General features: G+C 54.9%; 1 protein-coding gene and 1 pseudogene across 6 annotated transcripts in view; one reads left to right on the top strand and one right to left on the bottom strand.

Annotated features, from left to right (window-relative positions):
* Window positions 1–26,442, bottom strand: part of CCM2 (CCM2 scaffold protein) — a 45,381-nt gene that overhangs the window by 10,504 nt on the left and 8,435 nt on the right. For 2 of the 6 annotated variants that reach the window (XM_072777220.1, XM_072777224.1), the window contains exon 2: window positions 5,555–5,728. In XM_072777220.1, coding sequence (XP_072633321.1) covers window positions 5,555–5,728 — 174 coding nt within the window. Of the gene's footprint in view, window positions 1–2,349; window positions 3,182–3,723; window positions 3,959–5,554; window positions 5,729–11,277; window positions 11,414–26,442 lie in introns of those variants that run through there. The other 4 variants (XM_072777225.1, XM_072777221.1, XM_072777219.1 and 1 more) reach the window with 4 other exon arrangements.
* On the top strand, window positions 20,562–23,999 carry LOC140605369 (dnaJ homolog subfamily C member 8 pseudogene; annotated as a pseudogene).

Genomic DNA, 26,442 nt, shown 5'->3' with positions numbered 1-26,442 from the left:
AAAAAAAACTTCATTTGCTAACAACTTTTTGAATCCTGAGGAACACGATCACATCTGTGAACCATCGCTGCCGGTTCAGCACTTTGCTGAAATGATGGTGCCCAGGTGCTGTGTGTGCAGGACTGCGTGGGGACGGGCCCCACTGTATGGCCTGGGGGGATGATGTCACCATCCCCTCCCCTTCTCTCAGCGCCACCATGCCTCTGCTCAGCGACCAGTCTCTGGGGAGGATTCCACTTTCTTCATAGGAAGGGGAGCCACCATTGGAGATTTCCTTCACTATAACATATTTCTTGGTAAAACAATATTTTCAATAAAAGAAGATTGCAGCTTTCGTCCTTGTTGCAGCTCTGGATGGGACAGGGTGTGCTCCTGGACAGCACTTACTGCACTGGGCTCGTCGTCCTGCAAGGTCCTCTGGCCAACCCCAATTACCCCCATGCCCTAGCAGGCCAGCAGCAGCTGGCCCACACCCACCAAGGGGAAAGGGTACAGGGCTTGGGGCCGACCACTAATCCCAGCACATCAAAGGCACGGCTATAGAGGGGTGAATGCGACGAAGCATGAGAGAGCCTGAGGGGACGTGTGACTAGCAGTGACATCTGCTGAAGGGCCCCGCCTCACCGAGGTGGAAGACGATATGGCCAGGCTGTCTTGGGCACCACTCACCCTGCCCCGCTCCGGCCACCATTAGGTACCACAGCCAGCGCAGAGGCATGCTGCCGAGCTCATGCTCTAGCTCCAAACACAGAAAGTGCTTCCAAAAATCACTGCTGACGGGACACAACAGAAGGCTGTGTTTATACCGACCCTAAGGTGGCGTCCAGACAACATCCAGCCACCCCAGCCTCACTCGGCAAGACCCGTGCAGCAGAGTGGGGTCTGATGGAAAGGCAGGAGGACTTCCACACAGGGACGGAGACACAAGGGTGGGTACCCAGTTTCTCAACGCCCCAGGCCTGCAAAAGTGGCCTTTTCCTACTTGCTGGAAGACAGCCGACACCTCCTACACACACGTGCACACACACATCCTGTGTGGACACTGCTCACTCTTCTCGGGGTCCACCCCATCCGCCTGTAGCAGGTATGAGGCCATGACTGAGGACGGAACACAGATGGGGCAGGGGGTCTGCGGGGACCCCCACACACACAGACGTCCAGCTGCCAGCACCTTGACAAGAGCGAGGCCCGCATGGAACACAGCAGAGGTCGCACAGCGGCCATGGTGAACTGCGGGTGAGGCTCACAGGGGTCCCACTGGATGGGTTCCCGCGTCAGACAGGGAACCTCACGCTCTGCTCCCCATGCTCCTCGGGAGGGCCAGGAGGACACCCCACTCTGGAGAATGAGCAGCTCTGAGAGGCGCAGCTGATGGCAGGAGAGGCTCACAGAACAGGGCGCCACAGAGCAAGGGGACAAGAGGAGGAGCGGTGCTGGGCAGAAGTGCCAAGCCGCGGGAGTAGCAGGCATGGCCACGGAGCGGCAGTGGGGTGCGGCCTACAGGGGCCACGTTGCCGGCTCCCACAGCATGAGCCTGGGGCACCGCCTAATGTACACAGATGGGAGCGACACTGAGGGCACAGCTTGGGCACAAAGGCTCAGCTCCCTGACACGGGTTCCAGACCTAGAAAGGTGGCCGAATGAGGGGTGAAGCCCCAGGAGAAGGCACCCGCGGGGCCCAGGGAGGTGTGCTGCGGAGATGCCCAGTTGTCCCAAAGGGATTAGCCTCTCTCTTGAGCCACCGTACCCTGAGGAACGGGAATTCCCTCCCAGGTCTGGAGACGATGTCAGCACCGCGGGCCCCAGATGGTCCACGAGGTCGTGCAGGGACAGGGATGCAGGGGCCAGACCCACGTGCACACAGTGCATCCTTGGCCTCCAGACCCATGCCCCCCTTGTAAGGAGGGGGTGTACTTAGCCTCCAGAATGCAGGGGCTACCGAGGTCCAGGAGGCCACGTGGCAGCCCCTGAAATTCATTCCGCTGCTGCCCCTGGCTACGGTTCCAAAGAGAGTGTCACCACCTGTGGCAAAAGCAGAGGCGTGTGCTGCCCTCCAAGATGGACGTGGCGCCGGGATGGCAGGCTCCACCCGTGGGCAGCCCGGCTCTGCAGAACCGGCGGGCCGGGGCCAGGGCCGGGGCTGGCACAAGGGAGCCAGATGGGCTCTTTGTGAGAACAGGTGAGCTCACGGCACAAACACGTTCCTCTCCAAAGCCACCAGGAGCCGTTCCCATCCCCCTCCAAGAGGGACAGAAGCAGGGTCCCGGTCCTACCCTAAGAGCCACAGGAGCCTGGCACAGACGCACCATATGCACAGCTGATGGAAGGCAGAGGCCAGGCTGCACTCACCTGGCCAAGAACACGCCAGCGCACGGCAGACTCTGTCGCACGGGCAGACTCTGTGGCCCCGCTACGGCACTGTCTACGACAGGCCAACTGGCTCGGGGTGGCAGGCCAGCCTCGGGGAGGGCAAGGCTCTTTCCTGGTGACAACGGACGGGGTACCCTGTCCTGCCCACGGCATCTCGGCCAAGCCCAGCATGTCCTGAATGCACATACGGGTGGGGCGTGGGGTGAGGCTCACAGTTCCTCCGTGGGTGTCCAGCAGCCCCGGCACCGTCCAAGATGACTATCCGTCCCCCGTACACTGTGTTTGTGCTTCGTCAAAATCGCACTGGGCACGTCCGTGTGGGTGTGTTTCGGGCTCTCGACCCGCCCGCCGACCGTGTGGGTCCCTCTGCTGATACGTCACAAGAGCAGAGGCCTGGCTCCTCCTCTTCCCAGGCTGTCTCAGCGATTCCGCTGAATTTCCACACGCACTTCAGAGAAATCTTCACATCTACAAAGACCTCACCGGGATTTTGGGAAGAACGATGTTAAGCTGCACACGGGTCCAGGGCTACGTGACACACCGACGGGCTCGGTCCACCACCCACCAACAAGGCGGGACACGCAGACCAGTGCTTCCCTGCATCCCTACTGGGCGCTCTCAGCAAACCCCGCATGAGTTTGGCTCCATTTGTATCCTGGTCTTCCCGTTTCTTAAGTAACCATAAGTAAATGGTGTTTTGTTTTTAAGTCTGTTGCCCACCTTGAACGAATATTGTTGCTCATGTACACATCCTGTTTTTCTGAGTTTTTTTCATCATGAGTGGTGTTGGATGCTTTTTCTGCATCAGTTGATAGGATCCCATGAGAGTTATGCCTTCGCCTGTTGACGGGATGGGTTCCCTCTTGGAATCCTGCGCCAGGCTCACGTCCCTTCACAGGGTAACCCCGCACCTTCTCTTTCCAGGAGAGGACACAGCGCTGGTGCCCATTCCTCGAACACGAGAGGGACTCCTCCAGCGGGAGCATGCAGGCTGAAACCCTCCGACAGGACACTCCACACAAGCCACAGTGTCCTCAGCGGTTACAGAATGATTCAAACCCACAGGACGGACACGGCAGGGAGCGCTCCCAAGGAGCTGGTGGGTATGTTGGCCCGCGTGCGGTCCTCCACTTTCTCCTCCACCCGACCCCAGGGCCCAGCACCCAAAGGAGGTCTGGCCGCCACTCCTGCCCCTCACGGCCCGGGGCAGCTGTCACCTCATTCTCCCCTTGGATAAAGTGCTCTGCTCACTGTTCCCAAGACCTCGGGCTTTACCCTGCTGTGTGCACTCACTCAGCTTCTTCAATCTCCAAGTTTCTCTTTTGCCCAATGAATGACATTTCGGCCACAAACCTCTTGAACAGTGTCTTGGCCTCTCCGAAGGTGCATGTGCTGGAAAGCGTGCTTTGGTCCCCCTGCAGCCGCCGAGGACACCCCAGTCCCTCCTGTGCTCATCGGGGGCCTCCTCCAGGGTGGGCGCAGGCCCCGGCTCAGCCTTGGCTGGTCTGTCAGGCAGATAGGCGGCCTTCACTGGGGTCTGTCTGCACCAGTTCCTGTTTCTGGGCTGCTGGCGTCCTCAACTCCAAGCCTGGGATACACGGGGAGAGAGGGAAGCTGGGGGCCTCACCTGGGGCCCCAGGTCCCTGCTGCTCTGCTTCTGTCCACTTTGCAGACCTCTCTTATGGCTGCTGCATGTACAACATCCAGGACCTTCATCGTGCAAAGAGGCCCAGGGAGAGGCATGTGCACCCCACTCTCTGGAAGCAGAAATCTCCTTTATTTCTCTGGGTTTCACAGGGACCCCCATCCCCACACCCACCCCGTCCTCACACACGGCTCTGACACCCCCAAACACAGAAAGCCCCTCGTCCTGTCTCCCAGAGGCACGTAGGCCCAGTCCTGAGTCTTGCGGGGCCTGCCCTCTGTCACCACGCCTGGAATCCTTTGGCTCTGGACCCGCGTCTCCACCTCTGGGGGGATCCATGCAGTGAGGCAGCACGTCCTCCCGTGCATCACCAGTCACTGTGCCGGGACTCCTAGGTCCTGCGAGGTCGCAGTGGTCGACTGCGACAGGTCCTGCGTCACCGTCTGGAGGCCGCCTCCCCTCTTCCACCCCTGCCGGACCCCTGGGTCGATCCTACAAACCTCTTTTGCTCTCATTCCTTTGCCCACTAATTCCCTCTCTCCTCAACTCTGGTCATCCTTTCTGGGGACCTCTCCTGATTGGCGTTCAAGCCCCTAGTGAATGTTCTAAGACACTCATCGCCACAGCTATTATTGCAAAAGCTCCCGTCTACACCACTTATTGAAAAGTGGACCCTGTTACATCAGAGTTCCCAGAATATGCTCTTACCTCTCCCCACCTTCCTGCAGGGTGGCCACATTCCCACTTGCCTCCTGTGTTTGTCATGGGCTCTACCACCCTGAGCACATGTGAATCCACACTGCCCCCGACAGAGGCCATGTGCGTGGGTAGCACCGCTGGCCAGTAGCCCCGGATGCCCCGTGAAAGCACCTTGGGGACCCCATATGGGACCGGCCCGCGTGCCAGGTCCTGGAGGCTCGGGAGGGAGAGGGCTCCACATCCTTGTCTTCACTCGGGGCCACCCCGACCCTCCTCCCTGCCCACCATCCCCACACCCGGGCCTCCCCAGTCCTGTCTCTGCTGGGGACGCCACCCACGTCCCCCATCACCTGAGGACTAGATGAAAGCAGAAACCCCTCCAAGGACACAAGCGGCCCCGCACCCCTCCCAGCCTGGGAGTCAAGGCTGGACCTGTGCAGCCTCCGCGAGCCCTGCAGCCCCACCTTCCCCAGCCCTCTCCAAGCGCAGGTGCCACGCTCCTGTTGGACCCGTCACCACCACACTGACCCCGAGGCCACAGTCCCTGTCCCTGGTTCACTGTCACTCCAGCGAGTTGGGGGGGCACACTTATCCGCAGCTGCCTGCGCACAGGATGGGCCAGGGTGCGGCAGGCCTGCGTCCTTAGCCGTGACCCCACACGCGAACACAAACACGCCCACCCTCGAGAGAAAGGAGGTGGCTGCTCCTGCAGAAAGAGCCAGAAATAGGCCAGCAGACAGCAACGTGGTGCATGGGCATGGTCGCCCCGTGGACAGGCCAGCACAGGCGGGACAGCGGGCGGGAGGAGAGGCGGTGAGCGCTCGGCCATGCAGGACTTACCTTCACCTCCTTCTCGATGTAATCACTCAGGAGTCGGTCGGGCTCCACGCGCTCAGGCAGGGACAGCGCCACGGTGTGCAGAGGGCGCCGTTCTGTCACCTTCTCGTGGGCTTTCTTATCTCTACTCTTTTCACCTTTTAGGAATACTCGTTTAAATGGCGACACAATTCCAGGCTGCAGGCAGAAACGGCAAGGGTTGGAGGTGTTATTCACGAAGGCTTCGCGTGGCCCCCACAGCGCACAAGTAGACATGGCCGCGCCACCGCCACGGTCCCCACACAGGCCTGGGGAGGAGGACCCCAAGACCGCCGGGAAGGGCCGGGCGCGCTCTGCAGGTGAGTAGCCTCATGGCTCAGGAGGTGGTGGGAAGGGGACAATCCTCCCAGAAGCCGGGAACGTGGCGCCACCCAAGGCCCTGGCTGAGGCGGGTCCCTTGGCTCCAGGACCCCGGAGCAGGTGCCACGGCCTCAACAGAGCCGAGAGCCCACCCGCTGCCTCATGTCCATGCCCGTGGACTGCCTGCACATGCCCTTCCTGCTGCCAGGGCCTCGCTGGCCACACCAGGCGACCCCGCCCGCCCGCTGGAGGCTCGTCTTCCAACCACAGGAAACCTACACAGCAAGAGCCGGGGGGCCCAAGGGTGGGCCGGGTGTCCCTTCCCATGACTCTCCAAAGGAGCCCCTCACCTGCCATGGTCACTGCACACCTGCACATGGACGGCAAGGCTCCTTGCTTCCCCACAGGCCAAAGGAATGCAAACCAAAGAAACTAAAACACCGACACGTGGCCTGGGCAGGGAGCCAACACCACACAGGGACACGAAGGCCCCCCAGACCGAGGCAGCCGCTCACCTGCCAGACGGCCGAGTGCCCGACCCCAGCCAAGACCCAGACTTACAGAAACAAGCTAGGGGCCTCTGGCACCGAAGGACCTCACGAGCTGTTGCTCGCTCCTCCTGCACGTGGGGAAGCTCAGCTGCATCCCGCGCAAACCGATGCTGTGACCCCTGAAGCCACAAAGCTCCTCACCAGCAGGTCAGCCTCACGGGCGGAAGGTGAACAGGTGCACTGACCCCCCGCAAAGGCAGCCAAGGCCTCAGTGTCTCTCAGCACACCCTGCACCCACAGCACACTCTGCAGCATCACCCCCTCCCTGTCCTGGAACACCCCCATCCTGGAGCACCCCCCCATCCTGGAGCACCCCCATCTCCACCTTGGAGTACCCCATCCCCACCTTAGAGCACGCCCTCCCTGTCCTGGAGCACGCCCTCCCTGTCCTGGAGCACCCCCCTCCCCATCCTGGAGCATACCCATCCTGAAGCACCCCCATCCCCACCTTGGAGCACCCCCCTCCCCGTCCTGGAGCAACCCCCTCCCCATCCTGGAGCACACATTCCCCATTCTGGAGAACCCCATCCTAGAGCATCCCCGTCCCCACTTTGGAGCACCTCCTCCCCGTCCTGGAAGATCCCCCTTCCCGTCCTGGAGCACCCTCATCCCCACCTTGGAGCACCCCCCTCCCCGTCCTGGAGCATGCCCTCCCCATCCTGGAGCACCCCCCTCCCCATCCTGGAAGATCCCCCTTCCCATCCTGGAGCACCCCCTCCCCATCCTGGAGCATCCCCGTCCTGGAGCATCCCCCTTCCTGTCCTGGAGCACCCGCCTCCCCGTCCTGGAGCAGCCCTATCCTGGAGCACTCCCACCCGCCCTGGAGCATCTCCTGGTTCCTACTCCCCACATCCATCCATGCAGAGTGAGACCCACAGGGCTACCACCAAAGCTGGATGATGTCCATGCAGAGCTTCAATTTACTTGCCTCTCCACTCTATTAGATTTCCAATTTTCCATCTCACCAGGTTTTTTATGTAAAGATGAGGGCAGCTCCTGCCTGCAGCTGGCACACTTCAGCTGAGACAAGATGCCCAGTGTCACCATAACATGACCCTCATAGGCACACGGATGGTCTACGGAAGGACAGAGCAACTCCGAGAAGCCCACCCACCCGTGGGGTCTGTCCAGACCCCATTGTCCTCAGCCTCTGGGATTCTCAGCCTCACACAATTTAGGGGCATGGCCAAGAGCAGGGGTGCTCCGCTGAAAGCCTGGGGCATGGAAACAGGCAGATGCTGTGGGCGGCTCACGTGGGGAATGGTGGGAAACGGTCACCTACAACCAGCCAAACACCTACAGTAAATTCAAGTTGAAAATGACCCCAGATGGGGATCCCTGGGTGGCTCAGTGGTTGGGCGCCTGCCTTCAGCCCAGGGCGTGACCCTGGGGTCCCAGGATGGAGTCCCACAGCGGGCTCCCTGCATGGAGCCTGCTTCTCCCTCTGCCTGTGTCTCTGCCTGTCTCTCATGAATAAATAAATATTAAAAAAAAAAAAAGAAAGAAAGAAAATTACCCCAGAAATCTAGTAACGTGAGCACCACGCTTTACGCCCTACCCCAAGCAGGCAAGGCCATGCGGAACTGGGGCTGCCTCTCTGCCTGCACCCCAGTAGGCAGGGCCCCTCCCAACCCCTGGCTTCTGCACACAGAGCACCTCTAGGTTCCTGTGATAGGCGCACACTGCCCCAGGGCTACAGGGAAACTGAGGCAGGCTCATGCAAACCTCGACTCTCCGGAACTGTACAACCCACACGGGCGCAGACATCTGTCCCTATACCATTTCTACTTGGTGACCCCACAAAGCTCACCCCCTGGATGGTGACCATCCAGGGTGCAGGCCAAGGGGCAGTCTGAATGCAGTGGCACACGCAAGTGCTCACACATGTTCCCACCTCATTAACCCTCTCTCCCGAGACCAATGGGAAGTGAACTCAGAAGAGAGGTTGGCCAAGGTCAGCCTCTCGCCATGAAGCCCACGTTGTGTCACCAGGTCCACAAATTGCATGCAACTCACGCTGTTATTTGGAGGCTGAGACACAGCTCAGGAAATCAATCTTCACGCCCAAGGGGTCCGGGTTGGGAGAGACCCCGGGGCCTCAGCCATACAGCCCACCCTGAAGACAGACCCTCTGCAGGTAGGTCCTCGGCCCCCGTCTGGTCCCCACGGCCCAAGGAAACCCGGACAGCCCACTCCAGAGGCCTCCTCTGCCTCCACGCCTTGGGACCCCGCATGGGACCCCAGCCCCCAGGGAGGAGTAAGCACTGCTCAGTGAGCATTCGGTCCCCATAAGGCCAAGCGTGGGGAAGGCCCCGTGGGGGAGTGAGACCACTCCTACTGCAAAAGGGTCATCAGGCTGGGAAAGAAGCCGATGCTTCTTTGAACAGGCACTAAGTTCATGACGGAAACGCTGGCCTGATGACCCAAAGGGTGTGTTTTAGTGCCAACCGCTCTGCCTTGGGGATGCCACCCCAGCAACAAGGGACCCACCCTGCAGGGCCCCCACACAACCCACTGGCCTAGCACGACCCTGTGGGGGCACCCAGGAGCACACAGCTTCCAGCCTGGCCGCTGAGCTCCAAGTGCCCGGGCACCACATGCCCTCTCATGTCTCCAGCAGCAAAGTGGCACGTGGGCTTTCCTGGAGAGAGGCACGCTGAAGCCACCAGGTAAAGAAACAGGTCATGTCACACCTGCCCCTCCCACTGCCATCTGCCCCTGCATCAGCACAGGACTGCCGGCTGCCCCACACAAGTGCCACAGGCAGCTGGGCCCCGCCGCCCCTCCAGAAACACAGCAACCCAGAGGGACCCCGGGTCTGGGGACAGAGGCGGCTTCCGAACACGAAAACGTAAGGCGAAGTTCTAGTTAACACACAGAGAGGCGATGGAACATCCTGTCACATGGAAGCAGGTCTCTCAAAAACCATCGTAGATCCTTTAACTTGCAGGAATATTCTCCTGATCGAGACGGTGAGTTTTAAAAGCAGTCATCGGGGTGCCAGCGCTCATTCTTCACCCGACAGGAATTTCTACTGAGCACTGATGTCCATCATCATCGCCAAAATGATCTGGTAATCCCTGACCGCGGAAGACCGAGGACTAACGCAGCCCCCCGAAGGGAACCCAAGATGCTGAGCACGATTTCCCTCCAAGGATAGAGCCCGGAACTGGGAGTGGCCAGGGGCCCACTGGTGCCCAAGTCTTCTGTGATGAGATGGGGCCCTGCGGGTCCAGGGTACAGGCAGGCAGGGAGGCGGGGCTTCTGCAGCACACAGAACACCGGCCACTTCCAGGAATGCGGGGGAACTTTCTGGACTGGCTTGAGAACCAGCCCTCAATCCTTACCATGTTCTTCTAGTATTTTCCATCTTCTGCTTGAAACCGCTTTTGAAGTTGGGGACCAAGAGGTTGCCCTTAAACACACACTCGGTCTGGCCGCGGATTGTTTCCTGGAGGAGCACCCAGGTGCCAGGCCGGCCGTGACGGCTGGGCTGAAGCAGGCTCACAGATCACCTGGGGTGTCTCCTACACAAACCCTCAGAGGCTGACTTCACCACCAGAGCATCTGACTTAGGACAAGCAATGCATCCCTGTGAAGCCAGCACCAGCACATGTGTGGCAGTGGTCTCCGCTCAGGGACCAGAGCTGACCAGGAGGTGACACGCCAGCTGGCTGCAAGTGCATGGCGGGAGGAGGCTCAGAGTGTTGTGCACAGAGTCCCCAGGGGCCAGCAGGGGAGGGGACGCCCCAAGCACCCAGGACGCCTCGGTGCAGGTTCACAGGTTCTCAAGGATGTATCTTATCTGATCCTTTAGTTCTCAACACAAACCTGCCCCCAGACAGCTTCCCAGTGCAGGGCCGTGGGCATCCCTGAGTCCAGCATTCAGCAGATGTCTAGCGAGGGCGTCGCAGGCGCCCAGCCCGGGACTGCAATGCGCAGGAGCCTTGGTGCCTCCCTGGGCCCAGCTGGCGACAGGACCACGTGGGGCTACAGGCTGGCCTCGGGGAGGCTCTGAGCGGGAGGCAGGCAGACAGCTGGCGGGCCCACTCTGGCACGAACCCGAGGCCATGGTCCCGTGCAGCCAGGCAGGTCAGCGGGCGCACGCAGCTGTGCGTCAAACCCCCTCCTGGGAACCTCACCACAGTGTGTCGGTTCCCACCGCACTGCAACCCTGCCTACCTTTTTCTTGTTTTTTTAAAGATTGTATTTTTTAGTCACTGTTACGCCCAACGTGGGGCTTGAACTCACGACCCCAAGGGTCGTGCACTCCTCCGAGCCTACCAGGTGCCCCCCAGGCTCGCCCCCAAGTGCTCTTGTTAGTGCCAACTAACTCCCAGTGTTTGGGCTACCCAGGTCGGCACATTCACTCTCTACAAACATCTTTGGTACGAGGGGCCCAGCAACAGAAGAGGGACATGCTTGAGGTGCCTAGAGACCCAGGGAGGTGCAGGTCCGCGCCCTCAGCGCCATCCTCTGGGCCTCGATGGCTTGCTCAGCAGCACCCAACCGTGCAGGCGCCTCCCGTGGGGACCTGGCCACAGCACGGAGGGCATGTTTCTTCGTCCTTTCCCTAAATCCTGTTCCCACTCAGATCCTAGGTCCCAACCAGCCACAAATCCCCCTGAGACCCGCTCTTCACCCGCAGATGGGACCCTGAGCCTCCTACCTCTTGGGCTAAGGCAGGGCGACCCTCCTCGTGGGCCCAGCAACTGCTGCCCACCAGTGCTCCTCCAGCCCGGAAGCCAGCAGGAACCCTCCTCCCCTCTTCCCAGGGCACCGATTGGGCCCACACGCTCGTCCTGGTGGCTCCGTCCCTACTGGGCTCGCACCTACCTCGTTGTCCATGGGGCACCCGCTGGAAAGTCTGAGGAGGAGTCTGGTTCCTCCCCCTGTGCTGATAATTACTGTGCATTCTCCTCTGTTCACTGCTGATCTTGTTGAAAAATATGGTCAGATGTTAGCCCTCCCTCTGAAAAAAACATGTGAATGAACAGGAAGACCAGAAACCACAGCTTCCTCCTGCAAACCCCACTGAAGCTGTTTAGTTTGTTAAGGAGGGTAAGAGGCGGGCGGTGCCCTCCAACTGCTGCCAAAATCCAAACGGCCGCGAGCCCTGAACAAGACGGCTAGAGCAGCGCGCGCTGCGGGCAGTAGGTGCCCACGGCGGCTCCCCGCGTGTCCAGCCACTGCTACGGGGCTACAGAAGGTCATCATTCTGGAATTCCAACCGTTCTGCAAAGAATGACCCACGGGGCTCCTGTCTGACCACTTGGGGGGCGCCCCCCATGCGTGAGGTCCCCTCTGCCCCAGGTGCACAGCTTGGCCCACCTTCTGAGTCCCCAGCCTGCGAGAGCCTGTGCCTCCCTTGGGACCCCTAAGTTTGTGTCCCCACGTGACACGGAAGAGCACATTTCCAAGCAAGTTCCCTTCAACTTCTTCAGGGTCAACCCTCTCACCTAGAAAAGCAGAAGCTGGGGTGCTGGTAGGGAGGCCTGACACAGAACATTCCAGAACAGCCTGCCCACAAGAAAGGCCACTGAGTAAGCATCTTGTTGATCAGGGTGACTGAGTGTGCTCACACACATCAACAGACTTGACGATCACAACACAAGTTATAATGATGAACCACACCGAAGTGCTGGCTTTCAACAGCTTTTGCCCATGAACATGGCCATTTCATGCGGTTCCACTTAAACTGCCCTGCAGTTCAGCACTTCAAAACTCTGAGATGGCCGAGGGCTCCGAGACGATCACTCCGTGCCCCGGTGACGAGCACACACACCGCAGACGGAGAAAGCGCCACAGGATGGGAAGGTGGCACTGAACCGGATGCGCTCCGAAAAACCCAGCGTCCACTGGACTGCCGTCCTTTTACCTCCCAAGGGACTCAGGGCGGCGGGTGGCCCGGATGAGGACGTGTCCTTTCCCGAAGCCACCCCTGCACAGCAAGACTGGAAGGCCCTGGTCTCCAGTGGCTGCTGACGGCAGGTGCAGAGCGGTGCCCACCAGTTGGGCAGCCTGCATCCACAGATGCTACGGTGGCCTGCTGGGCGAGCAAGAGCAAGGCCAGTAAGCACACAGGTAAATGCCGCAGACCACACACAGGGACGCACATGGGCCACCTGCAGGTGTTTGGGGAGGACTGAGCCCCAAACACAAGGGTGACACACGGCGAGCAAGGGCCCTGCGGAATGACAGGTGTGAGCATGGAGATGCGGGTGCCAGGAGAAGGCCGATGCTGACACGGTGTGGCTGAAACCACACCGGGCCTGGGACGCAGCCCACTGCCAAGACCTCCTACAGACAGATGTTCTGGCCAGGATGCCTACAGCGCTAACCCAACCCCACACACCGCGCCAGCCCCTGCAACAACCCCCCACCCCATTCCCGGCAGGGCCATGTCACAAACTTACTGGTTGTCAGGTCATGCCCTCCACCTGGGAAAATGTCATGGAAATGTGCTTCCTCTCTGCTTCCAGAGCACCTCCCAATGTCCCAGATTCCAGCCCTGGGCCAGCAGACCCAACAGTTGCTACCTTGCCCTTTCACATGAAAACTTTGCTCGCCCTGTCCTGGAACACACGCCACAGGCCACAGAAGCCAGACCCACAAAATCTCTTGGTGACCTTCATTCTGGAGACAGCGATGAAAGACGTGCTCTATGGGCGGAAATGGCTTCGTACCAAGGCCGACTGGACAGACGGACCCCAGACATGCCGACTCAGCCTCCTACAGGGTCCGAGAGCAGACATAAAGGCCTCCTGTCCTGGAACGAGATCAGAGCAGCACCCCCATAAAGCTTTGGAATAATTTTGAACCTACCAGTTTATATGAAGCCAAACTATCCAAGTTCAGGAAAATAATGTTATGTCCATACTTAAAGTGCCTTGGCATGTTTATACCCGAAAACTGTTTGAAAAACATACTAGAGGATGTACTACCAGCAAAAGAAAAAGTGTCCAGAGGAGAAAAAGATGTGGACTCCAGGGACACGACGACCTAAGTCACAGGGTGAGTCACACACTGAGCCAATACAGCAATGGGTCCAAGTCAAAATAGAAGAGAGGCGGCACGTGGGGGGCTCAGTGGTTGAGCTTCTGCCCTGGGCTCAGGGCATGATCCTGGGGTCCTGGGGTCGAGTCCCAGGTCGGGTTCCCTGCTCAGTGGGGAGTCTGCTTCTCCCTCTCCCTCTGTCCCACCCCTGCCCGTTTTCTCTCCTGCTTGCTCTCTCTCTCAAATAAATAAAATCTTTAAAGAAACAAAACAGAGGAGGCGCCAAAAGAAAACAGAAAGGAAGAGTCCATTACATAAGTTATGTGCTGAAGACCCTAGAAGTTCTATCTTGATGATGAAAGCTTGGTACCTTCGGTGTCCATCGAAAGATGAATGGGAAAAAAAAAAAAAAAAAGAAAGATGAATGGATAAAGAAGCTGTGGTCTATGTATGCAATGGGATATTACTCAGCCATTAAAAACGACAAATACCCACCATTTGCTTCGAGGTGGGTGGACCTGGAGGGTATTATGCTGAGTGAAAGAAGTCAATCGGAGAAGGACAAACATTATATGGTCTCATTCATTCGGGGAATATAAAAATTAGTGAAAGGGGGGATCCCTGGGTGGCGCAGTGGTTTGGCGCCTGCCTTTGGCCCAGGGCGTGATCCTGGAGACCCGGGATTGAGTCCCACGTCGGGCTCCCAGTGCATGGAGCCTGCTTCTCCCTCTGCCTGTGTCTCTGCCTCTTTCTCTGTGTGACTATCATAAATTAAAAAAAAAAAAATTAGGGATCCCTGCGTGGCGCAGCGGTTTGGCGCCTGCCTTTGGCCCAGGGCGCGATCCTGGAGACCCGGGATTGAATCCCACGTCGGGCTCCCGGTGCATGGAGCCTGCTTCTCCCTCTGCCTATGTCTCTGCCTCTCTCTCTCTCTCTCTCTCTCTCTGTGTTTGTGACTATCATAAATAAATAAAAATTGAAAAAAAAATTAAAAAAATAAAAATAAAAAAAATAATAAAATAATAAAAAAAATTAGTGAAAGGGAATAAAGGGGAAAGGAGAGAAAATGAATGAAAATATCAGTGAGGGTGACAAACCACAAGCGACCCCTAACTCTGGTAAATGAACAAGGGGTAGTGGAAAGGGAGGTGGGCAGGGGGTGGGGGTGACTGGGTGATGGGCACTGAGGGGGGCACTTGGTGGGATGAGCACTGGGTGTTATGCTAAATGTTGGCAAATTGAACTCCAATTAAAAAAAAAAAAAAGCTTGGTTCCTTTCAAAGAAAAAAGAAAAGTATTAAAACTCTAGAAAATCGAGGTGCCTGGCTGGTTCAGCCGGTGGAGCATACAACTCTTGATCTCAGGGTTGTGAGCTCGAGCCCCATGTTGGATGCAGACATTACTTAAAATAAATAAATACGGGGGAAAAAAAAGCTCTACAGACCCAAAGTTGGTCAAGACACAGACACACTACCCCCGTGTGATAGCAGAACACCTGGGTCTGAACACCAGACAGAACAAGACGGACATCTCCCCAGAAGGACAGACCCTGCAGCAGAAAGGACATTTTCCTGCTCAGCTGGATCACGCATTGGGTACAGAGCAGAGACCAACCTGAGGCACCAGGTGTGCTCATCACGAACGGGCTGTCATGCTTCCAGGTGTGTGTGCACCAAAGAAAGGTGTGTTTTAAATTTTTTTAAATTTTTATTTATTTATGATAGTCACACAGAGAGAGAGAGAGAGAGGCAGAGACATAGGCAGAGGGAGAAGCAGGCTCCATGCACTGGGAGCCCGACGTGGGATTTGACCCCGGGTCTCCAGGATCGCGCCCTGGGCCAAAGGCAGGCGCCAAACCGCTGGGCCACCCAGGGATACCAAGGTGTGCTTTTAAATAGAGACATTGTGGGGCACTGGGTGGCTCAGTGGTGGAGCATCTGTCTTTGGCTCAGGGAGTGATCCTGGGGTTGTGGGATCGAGTCCCGCATCAGGCTCCCCGCAGGGAGCCTGCTTCTCCCTCTGCCTGTGTCTCTGATATGAATAAATAAATAATATTAATTTAAAATAAAAAAATAAATAAAAGGAGACATCATGAATTCAAACTGAGAATACTAATTTGAAATGAATCCAATAGGATCTTCTTTCATGTCACCTTGTGTCTTCTGGTTCTTACACATGATCCTGGTTCCTGATGGCTTGGGTGGCCAGCAGCCCCCACCCCGGGAGCTGCTCGTGGTCCATGTGGTACCAGGGGGTGGGAAGCAGGGGTCAAGCTCAGCCCCCTCCGCAGCCCCCTCCTCAGGGATCCTCAGCTCTGGGGTCCACAGCTCCAGTCTGCATGGGGGCAGGGTGACCCAGGAAGACTGGCACCCCCTTCCAGCTACAGATGCTGCACCCAGGAGGGAAGGTTGCTTCCCACCCCCTTGAGTACACTTAAAATTAAGATGTCAAAAAGAAATATCTGGGTAGCCCGGGTGGCTCAGCGGTTTAGCACCGCCTTTGGCCCAGGGCGTGATCCTGGAGACCTGGGATCGAGTCCTGCGTCGGGCTCCCTGCATGGGGCCTGCTTCTCCCTGTGCCTGCATCTCTGCCTCTCTCTCTCTCTGTCACTCATGAATAAATAAATAATTAATCTCAAAAAAAAAAAAGAAAAAGAAATATCCTCCACTGGGGGGCTGGCTGCATCTGTGGAGCATGTGACTCATGAGCTCAGGGTTGAGTTTGAGCCCCAGTACGGGTGTAAAATAAAATAAAGTAAAACGTAATCAAAGTCACAAAGACTATGTGTAATTGACTCCAATAAAAATTAAGAAATAAAAAAGAAATATTCTACTCGGGAACAGGTGCCAAACATAACCTGACCCTAAGGAGTTTGTTTTTTTAAAGAAAATCAACTGACAAAACAAACAAGATTAAAAGAAAAAGAAGGAAAGGAGAGCAGGTGGGAAGAGGAAGGTGGATGCCAGTTCCAACCAGGGGTCTAAGGCCTCTATGGCTCACAACACTGGCACACAAACCCGGCGCCCAACTCCCCAAATAAAGCAGGCTCAGCACAAACTTCCCATGAGCAGGCAGTGTCTCACCTGCAGGCCCCGCGTCAGCCTCTCCCACGCATGTCCTCAGCTCCATCGGAAGAGCCAAGTCCAACCTCCCCCCTACTCTCCGGTCACAGCTGGTGCAGAACACCCTCCTTAACAATCGTCCTGGTGAACAGGAACCATCCACACTGTCGCCTTACAGACGCTCAGATGCCTCCACATCTGGCCAAGGGCAGAGGACAGCTCAAACAGGGGGACAGCTCGGGGGAGACAGAATGGACGGGGGACGGTTGGGGGGGGCAGCTCAGACATGGGGACAGCTCAGGGAGGACAGAACGGACAGGTGACAGCTCAAGGGGGACAGAACGGACAGCTGGGGGGCAGCTCAGACAGGGGAACAGCTGAAAGGGGACAGCTTGGGGGGACAGAATGGACGGGAGATAGCTGGGGGGCAGCTCAGATGAGGGACAGCTCTGGCAGGGGACAGCTCAGACCTGGGATAGCTCAGGAGAGGGACAGCTCAGACCAAGGAGCAGCCGCCTCTGGAGGAAAAGGCTGTCTCAGGTCCCATGGCCACTACGGATGCTCAGTGGCACGTATCTCCAGGAAATTTCAGAATAAGGACATAAGCTTCTGTGCTGAGAAGACTTCAGAGTGCCGTTTCCAATCCGACCTGGGATACAGGGTTATGGATTGGCCCCTCTGGTGTGCCCAAGCCTGTGCCCTGGCCTGGAAGTTCGTGTGCATGGATGCTAACAGAACAACACTGCCCCTGTACCCTGAAACACACGTGATGGTTGCAAAATGACACCACCAGTATTATTACTGGTATGATTACTGAAAAAAAATTATTTGGGGCTCTTCTCTAGCTCTTATCCTCCACATATATCCCACTGGGGGTCTGCTGTCACATATCTATGATTTCAGCACTTGAAATATCTTTTCTTGGAGGGGTTAATGACTTTTTGTGGCTTTATGCCATTTTTAATACATATTTTGCTTTCTTTTTTTTTTTTTTAAGATTTTATTTACTTATCCATGAGACACACACAGAGAGAGGCAGAGACACAGGCAGAGGGAGAAGCAGGCTCCATGCAGGGAGCCCGATGTGGGACTTGATCCCAGGACCCCTGGATTGCACCATGAGCCAAAGGCAGACGCTCAACCACTGAGCCACCCAGACGTCCCTGCTTTCCTTTTTTAAAAAAAAATAAATTTAATTTATTTATTCATGAGAGACACACAGAGAGAGAGGCAGAGACACAGGCAGAGGGAGAAACAGGCTCCATGCAGGGAGCCCGACGTGGGACTCTATCCTGGGTCTCCAGGATCATGTGCTAGGCTGAAGGCGGCGCCAAACCACAGAGCCACCGGGGCTGCCCCCTGCTTTCCATTTTTAAGTGACATTTTAAGAAGCTTTTATTTAATTTATAATAGTATAGAACAGAAGATAGTTTTAGTCACAAGGCCTATGCTCAGAGGTCATACCCTCCTTGCCTCCAGGTAACTGTATAAAAATTATCAGAGTGAATGGCTGCAAGTGCATGTCCAGGCGCCCACTCACTGGGCTCAGGGGACCCCTCTGGCTGGCCATGCTGCCCCAAAACCCATTATGTGGGGATAGCACAGCTTGAAGAATCTGCACCTCGTTCCAAAGAGTAGGGCCACAATGCACAGCCTGGTGCACAAACCACATCCGGTTTTTGCCAAAGTGTCCTTGGAGTAGGTCTTTGGAAGCAGGATGCTGTGTCAGTCGACACACCAGGTGGGAAGTGGGATGCTAGGTCAGTCAATGTACCAGGTGAGCCAGGCATTGCCTTTATCAGGGTTTGTGCAGGTCCCCTTCCCTCATGCCTAACCAACTCCAGGGTTTCTGCTGGCCTTGGGGGAAGGGGGGGAGAGGGCAGTGGCCCCAAGTAGTCTGAATTTGCATTTCTCTTGTTATTCAGGAGTCTGACTTCCATTTTCACACATTTTTTCCCAAAGATTTTATTTATTTATTCATGAGCGACACAGAGAGAGAGAGGCAGAGACACAGGCAGAGGGAGAAGCAGGCTCCATGCAGGGAGCCCGATGTGGGACTCGATCCCGGGTCCCCAGGATCATGCTCCAGGCCAAAGGCAGCGCTAAACAGCTGAGCCCACCCGGCACCCCTTTTCACACGTTTTTAAAAACCATTTGTGTTTCTCTTTCTGTGTCCGTCTGTCCCCCTCTCTTGCCTGTGTCTCTCCTCTCAGCCCCTAGCCATTTTTTTCCTCTTTTTAGAAGCATCTAATTCAGGAAATATTTACCTTGTGTTTTATAAGGTCCAGATAATGTTTTCTTGGTTTGTCTTTTTACTTTACTTATGCTTATGTCATTGGGTCTTTTGGTCTTTTTTTTTTTTTTTTTTTTTACGGCTGAATGATTTGCTTTGTTTTTATCTAAATATCTGAGCCACTGGTTGCTCATCCTGGTGTACGGTACGAAGGATGGATCTATTTTATCGTTTTTTTAGACGGTGACCCAGGTACCCCGCACCACTCTCCAGCACTCGGTTCCCCGAAGAGTGGGGCTTCCAGCTGACTTTCCCTTCTGCTCCTGCAGCTCATCGCAGGACAACCCCACAGAGTCCAGCAGAGGTGCGGCCCCACCGCCTATTCTGCTGCACTTGTTCCCACATCGCTCTTCTTCTTTCCAGAGGGTTTCTGGGCTATTCTCACTTACTCCCAAGTCAGGTGAGCTTCCACTCAAGGAGTCTGTTCCAGAGAAGACGTCTGTGGCACTTTCACGGGGAAGAGACGCCGTCACCAGGCCACCATGCCATCCAAACACAAGACGTCTCTCCACTTCTTCTAGCCTGTGTTTCTGTGGCTCAGGAAGTTGTCTCCTACAATTTCAGATGTTTCTGCTCACTGTAGCCCTAGAGCACGCACCTGTCCCCAGAACCAGGGACACGCACAGCTGGCTTGGGGTGCGGCTGACAGGGTGGCAGAGGAGACGACGGCCGAGCCTGACCGCACCGGGTGTAGGAGCTGTGGTGTGCAGTCGGCCCCCACGCCCCGCGCCCCCAGCAGCCCCTCTGCTGACTAGAATGCCGGCTGTGCAACATCTGCACTGGCCGTTTCCACGGGCACAGTAAGCAGGAGATGCTCGGGCATCGAGCGCACAGCTGAGAGCGGCCGGCCCCCTAGACAGGCCCGATGTACGCCCACGGCCGGGCCCCCGCGAACAGCAGGGCCCCGCAGCACCTGGCACTGAATCGGCCTGCCTGCCCCCTCCCGCCCGGCCATGGGCGCCCACCCCGAGCTCACCGGCCACCACACGAAGCCATCCTGCGCGGAGCCCTGCCAACTGATGGCTTCCACAGAACCCCTACAGGGTCACCTGTCCCTTCTGCACGCACACCGTCTAAAGGGTGGATGGGGACATGGGCGGAGCCCGAGGCCCCGCTCCCCCGGCCATCTGAGAGCCATTTGGACGGTGCTGCAGAGCCAGGCACACCTGGCCCCAGAGCCGCCAACAAGCCGGATACACAGCCTCCTGCATCCTCACCTGGGCCTTTGGTTACTTCCTCCCAGGGCAGCTGAACGTGTGCAGCCACCTCCCCAGAAGGCCGTTCAGGTGGCAGTGAGGCCAAGCCCACGGCAACAGGCCCATCCGAAGCGCAGGATGCCCCAGAACCTACCTGGTCCCCGCTTCTGCCCCAAGAGCTGCCCGGGCGCTGGGCAGGATGGCAGCCAGCACCCAAGCCACACACACAGACACCAACAGGGAGCATGATGAGCGGGGGGCCCTGGAGGGAACAGGAGGGGGCCCCCAGAATTAAAAGCAGGGTGCATTTCACAATTCTGATGGGGTCCCCCAAACTGCATTCCCATAAGGGAAGCCCAACAGGAGAGGGAACGGGCACTTCCCCGGAAGGACAAGCGTCTCCCACACACAGAGGAGGCACGGGGCTGGACCCCACAGGCACCGCTGGCTCCGCAGGGCTGCGCCCCTCCTACAGGAGCCCGGAGCCACCTGCACCAGGGATCGTGAGGGTCCACAGCGCCAGGCCCGACGTCACAACCCGGGGTGCCCCGCGGGCTCCTCCCACAGGATGACATGACGGCCCCTCCGGGGAGCACGGCTGCTGCAAGGCCAATGGCACCTCCCCCAGGGCCTGGCCTCCTGGGACAGGCGACCAGAGAGCGACGGGATGGGGTGGTCAACAGGGGAGCCCTTTACAACCTGCTGCACCTTGGTGAGCGTGTGGTGCAGTGTGACAGAAGCCAGGGGGACCCGCACAGACACCCAGCCGTGCCAAGAGTCGGGGTGGGCTGCGCACATGCCACTCTGCTTCTGCCAAGGACGCCACCTGCTCGTGAATTCGGCTGAGGGCACACTGGAGCTCCTGGTTCTACTCCTGCAGCTCTTAAGTGTGAAATTATTTCAAAATACAAAGATCTGTAAAGCGGCATGAAAACAACACGCATCTTACAAGAACATGAACAGAAGGATCGGCATCATATAGGTAAGGATGTTGGCCAACAAAGGCGAGATGTGAAAGAACAGGGGGCCTGGGGATCAGGGAAACGGAGCAGTGAAGTGGATGCAAAAACCAACAGAAGACCATCAGAGGCGCCCCCTCCTCCTGTGACCAGACCCGGCCGCGGAGGAAGACAGAGGGAGGTGAGGCCCTGATGAGCCCCCGCCGGACGCAGTACTGGGGACACGGGGCAGACAGGGCATCCAGTACCCCTGCAATGGTCCCATCGCGCCCCCCCTCCCAAAACGCTGTGGCACCAGGGAGCCACGCACAAGTTCCTTAGGACATGGAGGCTCCCAACACATGGGAGGAGCTCTGGAAATGAGGATTCCCAAGCAGGGAGCTCTAGGAGATTCGTGGATGTGGCCTGCCTCCTCTGCGTACACCAGGTGACAAGATACCACTGACACGGCGTGCTGCCACGGGGTTTTCTGCCCCTGGCAATTACAGCAAAATTCCAGCTCTAGAATAAACTTGTGAGAGTGCTCTAAGTAGATGCAGAGGGGTTGCCCCAGAAGTAGGGGAACAAATGTCTGTATAACAGGCACTGTAGGGATCCCTGGGTGGCGCAGCGGTTTGGCGCCTGCCTTTGGCCCAGGGCGCGATCCTGGAGACCCGGGATCGAATCCCACGTCGGGCTCCCGGTGCATGGAGCCTGCTTCTCCCTCTGCCTCTCTCTCTCTCTCTCTCTCTCTCTCTGTGACTATCATAAATAAATAAAAAATTAAAAAAAAAAAAAAAAAAAAAACAGGCACTGAAACACAACCATCTTCGTAAGGGATCTCCGTCACCAGTTACCCTGACTCTTCAACCTCCTTCCAGGATAAACCACACTGTTCCTGACACTTACCTCAAAGGTGTGCTCCATCACTGTGTCTCTACACATGCCAGGTGTACTTACAGAAACCCATGCCGGCAACAAGGAGCAGCCCAGCAGGGCCAGCCAGGGCCCTACTTCTCCAGGAACAACAGAACCACAGGACAGAGTTTGAGTGACAAGGGGATGGGGACAGAGGGCCCTTCAGAAAATCCACGCACTCTGCAAAGTGCACATCCTGACCCACTGCCCTGTGCTCCTTGTCACAGCACTCAGTCTATCCTGTGGCACTAAGAGCCCCCTAAAGATGAAGGAGTTTCGGGAAGGCGGTGACAACTCCCCAGAAAGCACTGTACCAAGTGGGCATTAAACAAGTGTTTGCAATAAATGAAACCAAGAAAATAAAACTGTATGCACACAAAAAAGTATACACACATAGGAAAGTAATCTGAAAAGCTCTAACAAGAATTGTTTCTGGCAGACAGGATTTTTTCATATTTTTTCATTTTCATTTCACATTCATTTCTTGAATATATTTTCCTATTTTTGAGCTGTAAATGTATTTTTTAGTAAAAAAATTTTTTTAAGTTCATTTTGTAAAATAAAACCCAGATGCACCTGGGTGGCTAAGTGGTTTGAGCATCTGCCTTCGGCTTAGGTCATGATCTCAGGGTTTTGGGATTGAGCCCCATTTCAGGCTCCCTGCTCAGTGAGGAGCCTGCTTCTCCCTTTCCTGCTACCCCTCCCTACCCCTATTCCCCATTTGTGTTTTTTCTCTCTTTGTCTCAAATAAATGAGTGAAATCTTTTAGAAAGAAAGAAGAAAGAAAGAAAGAAAGAAAGAAAGAAAGAAAGAAAGAAAGAAAGAAAGAAAGAAAGAAAGAAAGAAAGAAAGGAAGAAAGAAAGACAGCACCTGGTGGCTCAGTGGTTGAGTGTCTGCCTTTGGCTCAGGTCATGATCCCAGGGTCCTGGGGTCGAGTCTCTGCCTCTCTCTGTGTCTCTCATGAATAAATAAATAAAATATTAAAAAAGAAAAACCCAAATTATTAGCAAATATCATTTTCATCTATAGGTGTGGCAGGTATTCAACAGTCTGGTAATGTGCCATGTGAGCAAGGATATTTGAAAACATTTGGGATGCCTGAGTGGCTCAGCAGTTGAGCATCTGCCTTCGGCTCAGGGTGTGACCCCGGGGTCCTGGGATCAAGTCCCACATTGGGCTCCCTGCATGGAGCCTGCTTCTCCTCTCACTACCTATGTCTCTGCCTCTCTCTGTGTCTCTCATAAATTAAATTAAATTAATTTAAATTTATTAATTTAAAAATAAATAAAACAAAATAACACTTGTCCCTTTTCTAGCTACAGGGCTGTGTGAGGCCAGATTTTCTTCGGACATTTCAACTAAAACAACACAGAGCAACAGAATGAATGCAGAAGCAGATAAGACAATCCCACTATCTTCTGTTCACCTAGACAATAAAGAGCGTTTCAAAACCATTAAAAAGGGGGCGGGGAAGTGGTGGCTCCAGGAGAGAGCGGGACTTCAGCTGGCAGAGGGAGCACCAAGGAAGCATTTATGACCTCCTACAGTGAGGTCAAACAAATAGAAAAGGGAGATTCAGTTCTAATATCCAAAAATCAGATTGAAAGACTGACCCGTCCTGGTTCTTCCTACTTCAATCTGAACCCTTTTGAGGTTATTCGGATAGATCCTGAAGTGACAAATGAAGAAATAAAAAAGAGATTTTAACAGTTACCCATATTGGTACACCCCGACAAAAACCAAGATGATGCTGATCGAGCACAAAAGGCTTTTGAAGCTGTGGACAAAGCTTATAAGTTGCAACTGGATCAGGAACAAAAGAAGAGGGCCCTGGATGTAATTCAGGCAGGAAAAGAATACGTGGCACACACTGAGAAAGAGAGAAAAAAGCAATTAAAGAAGGAAGGAAAAAAAAAAAAAAAGAAGGAAGGAAAACCTACAAATGTGGAGGAGGATGACCCTGAGCTGTTCAAACAAGCAGTATATAAACAGACCATGAAACTCTTTCCTGAGCTGGAAATTAAAAGGAAAGAGAGAGGCGACGTCCAGGTGGCTCAGCAGTTTAGCGCCTGCCTTCGACCCAGGGCGTGACCCCGGAGTCCCAGGATCGAGTCCCATGTCGGGCTCCCTGCATGGAGCCTGCTTCTCCCTCTGCCTGGGTCTCTGCCTCTCTCTGTGTGTCTCTCAGAAATAAATTAATAAAATCTTTAAAAAAAAATAAAAGGAAAGGAGAGAAGCCAAAGAGATGCATGAAAGGAAGTGACAAAGGGAAGAAGAGATTGAAGTTCAAGAAAAAGCCAAACGAGGAAGGGAGTGGCAGAAAAACTGAGGAAAGTAGAGATGGCCGTGTGGACAGCTGGTGAAGCTTCCAAGCAAATACAAAGGGGAAGAAAGAGAAGAAAAATCGGACCTTCCTGAAACCAAAAGTAAAAATGGAGCAGTGTGCGTGACCACCGGAGGTCACAGCCACTGAACCTTTCTTTCCCCAGCTCTCTCCCCTCCTGCTCTGAAGGACACCTTCTTTCCTCCCATTTCCACCCCAACATACAGTAGTAGTCGCTTTTTATTCCATTTTGTTTTCAATACAATTTAATACTGATCAGAGTAATTCTTTTGTACACTGAAATGTGGGGCTCAGTTTGAGATGAAAATGAAACCTTCCCCACCCCCTACTCCTAGACCAACCAGGACTGGAAGGTGCCACCGCTGGTGTTGCCTTCTCTTCCCACAGCCTATAACTTCATGTTTTGTACTTCACTGAATTGTGACAGTTAGAAACTTCTTGTATAGTTTGTGGAAATCACCCAGTTAAAGCAGTTAAGCACACACTGCTTAAAAAATAAATAAATAAATAAAATAAAATAAAATAAAATAAAATAAAATAAAATAAAATAAAAAGCAAGCTAGGTGGTGTGGCTATATTAGCATCAGAATTCAATTTGAAACAAGAAATATTACCACAAATAAACAGTCGTTTCACAATGAAAGAGACTCCTTTCCACAAGACCGAACGATCGTAAGTGTGCATGTACTTAACACAAACTTGAAGCCCAAACGCACAGAGCTACAAGGAGAAAGAAACCCAAAACAATGCTCTCTCAGTAAGTGATAGAATCAACAGACAAAAATTTGGTAGGGAATGGTTCAGCGGTGTCTTACAAAGTTCAGTACGTAACTACGCATCGATGGCAATTCAATTACTAGGTATTTACCCCAAAGAAATGGCCACATACGTCCAAGCAATGACCCGTTCACAAATGGTCACTGCTTTTCAGGAGAATATAAGATTTGAAAGAACCCAACAGCTGACACCAGATGAGTGGGCAACAGACCGTGGTGTAGACGTGCGGTAGACCGCTACTGGACATCACAGGTGAATCCCAGAATCCTGTGAATAAAGGGAATATGTACTGGCTGGGGGCACCCAGGAGGCTCAGTTGGTTCATTGACAGTCCTCAGCTTGAGTCAGGATCTTGGGGTCCTGGGATCAAGCCCCGCACCGGGCTCCCTGCTAACCAGGGATGTGCTTCTCCCTCTCCTTCTGTGTACATGCTCTTGCTCTCTCTCGAATAAATAAATAAATAGATCTTAAAAAAAAAAAGACTCCTTTAAAAAAAAAAAAAAGTACTGCTTGAATCCATGTGTATGAAGTTCTCGAACAGAAACCAATCCTGACAAGCTCACCTACAGCGCCAACCACCAGAGCAGCAGCTGCCAGGGTGGCGAGGGAAGGAACACACATCCTAGGAAGCGTGAGCGGCTTTCTGGGTGATGGCAATAGTCTAATTCTTGACAGGGCTTTGGGTTGCACAGGTGTACACATCTGTCAAAATTTAGCTAATACACTATTAAGATGTGTACGTTTGACTGTATATACATTTTGCAGCAAAAGAAAACTGAGCAACATTGATTTGCAGCTACAGATCAGCATGCTGAGGTACCCAGATGGAAGCAGAATGGTGTCTGTAACTTACTCTGAAACGCATCAGAGAGACAGGGCAAGTTTTCAGGTGGGTTCAGAGACAGACAGGTGTGTGGGATAAAACAAGCATAGCAAACGTTAACAGTGGAATCTAGGTGGTGGGTGGACAGGGATTTGCTGTAAAATCCTTCCAACTCAGCTGTATTCAAGAACATTCAGGATCAAATACTGGGGGGTGGACTGTACACTCTTCTTCCAAGGAGGGGGACTGAAGATTCAATCCTGGGGGAGAGGACACTTCTCACAGGGCCTGACGTGGGTCTCACCTCCACATACGAAGGGCAGGTCAGCTCCAGCCACTGTCATACCGCAGGAGTCAGTAAACCGGTAACAGTCATTTAGAGGGACATGTTTCCTGCCAGTTGGACCTGGGACATTTGCTGACGTGTGACCCATAGGTCTGTCCAAGTATTAGATTCATAAACTGCATCCCCACCAGGCCACCAGTGAGGGAAAATGCAACGTTCTAGAGCATACAGGCCTGCAGAGTTAATGGTAAGGACACACAGGAGGCATGCTAGATTGCAGGTGAAACTGTGAAGAACTGTCACTATAAAAAGCCAAACAGGGGCAGCCCCAGCAGCATAGCGGTCTAGCGCCACCTGCAGCCCAGGG

This window comes from Canis lupus, chromosome 15 (genome assembly GCF_048164855.1).
Source record: "Canis lupus baileyi chromosome 15, mCanLup2.hap1, whole genome shotgun sequence".
Classification (NCBI taxonomy): domain Eukaryota; kingdom Metazoa; phylum Chordata; class Mammalia; order Carnivora; family Canidae; genus Canis; species Canis lupus.
This window is presented reverse-complemented; position numbering and strand designations above follow the sequence as displayed.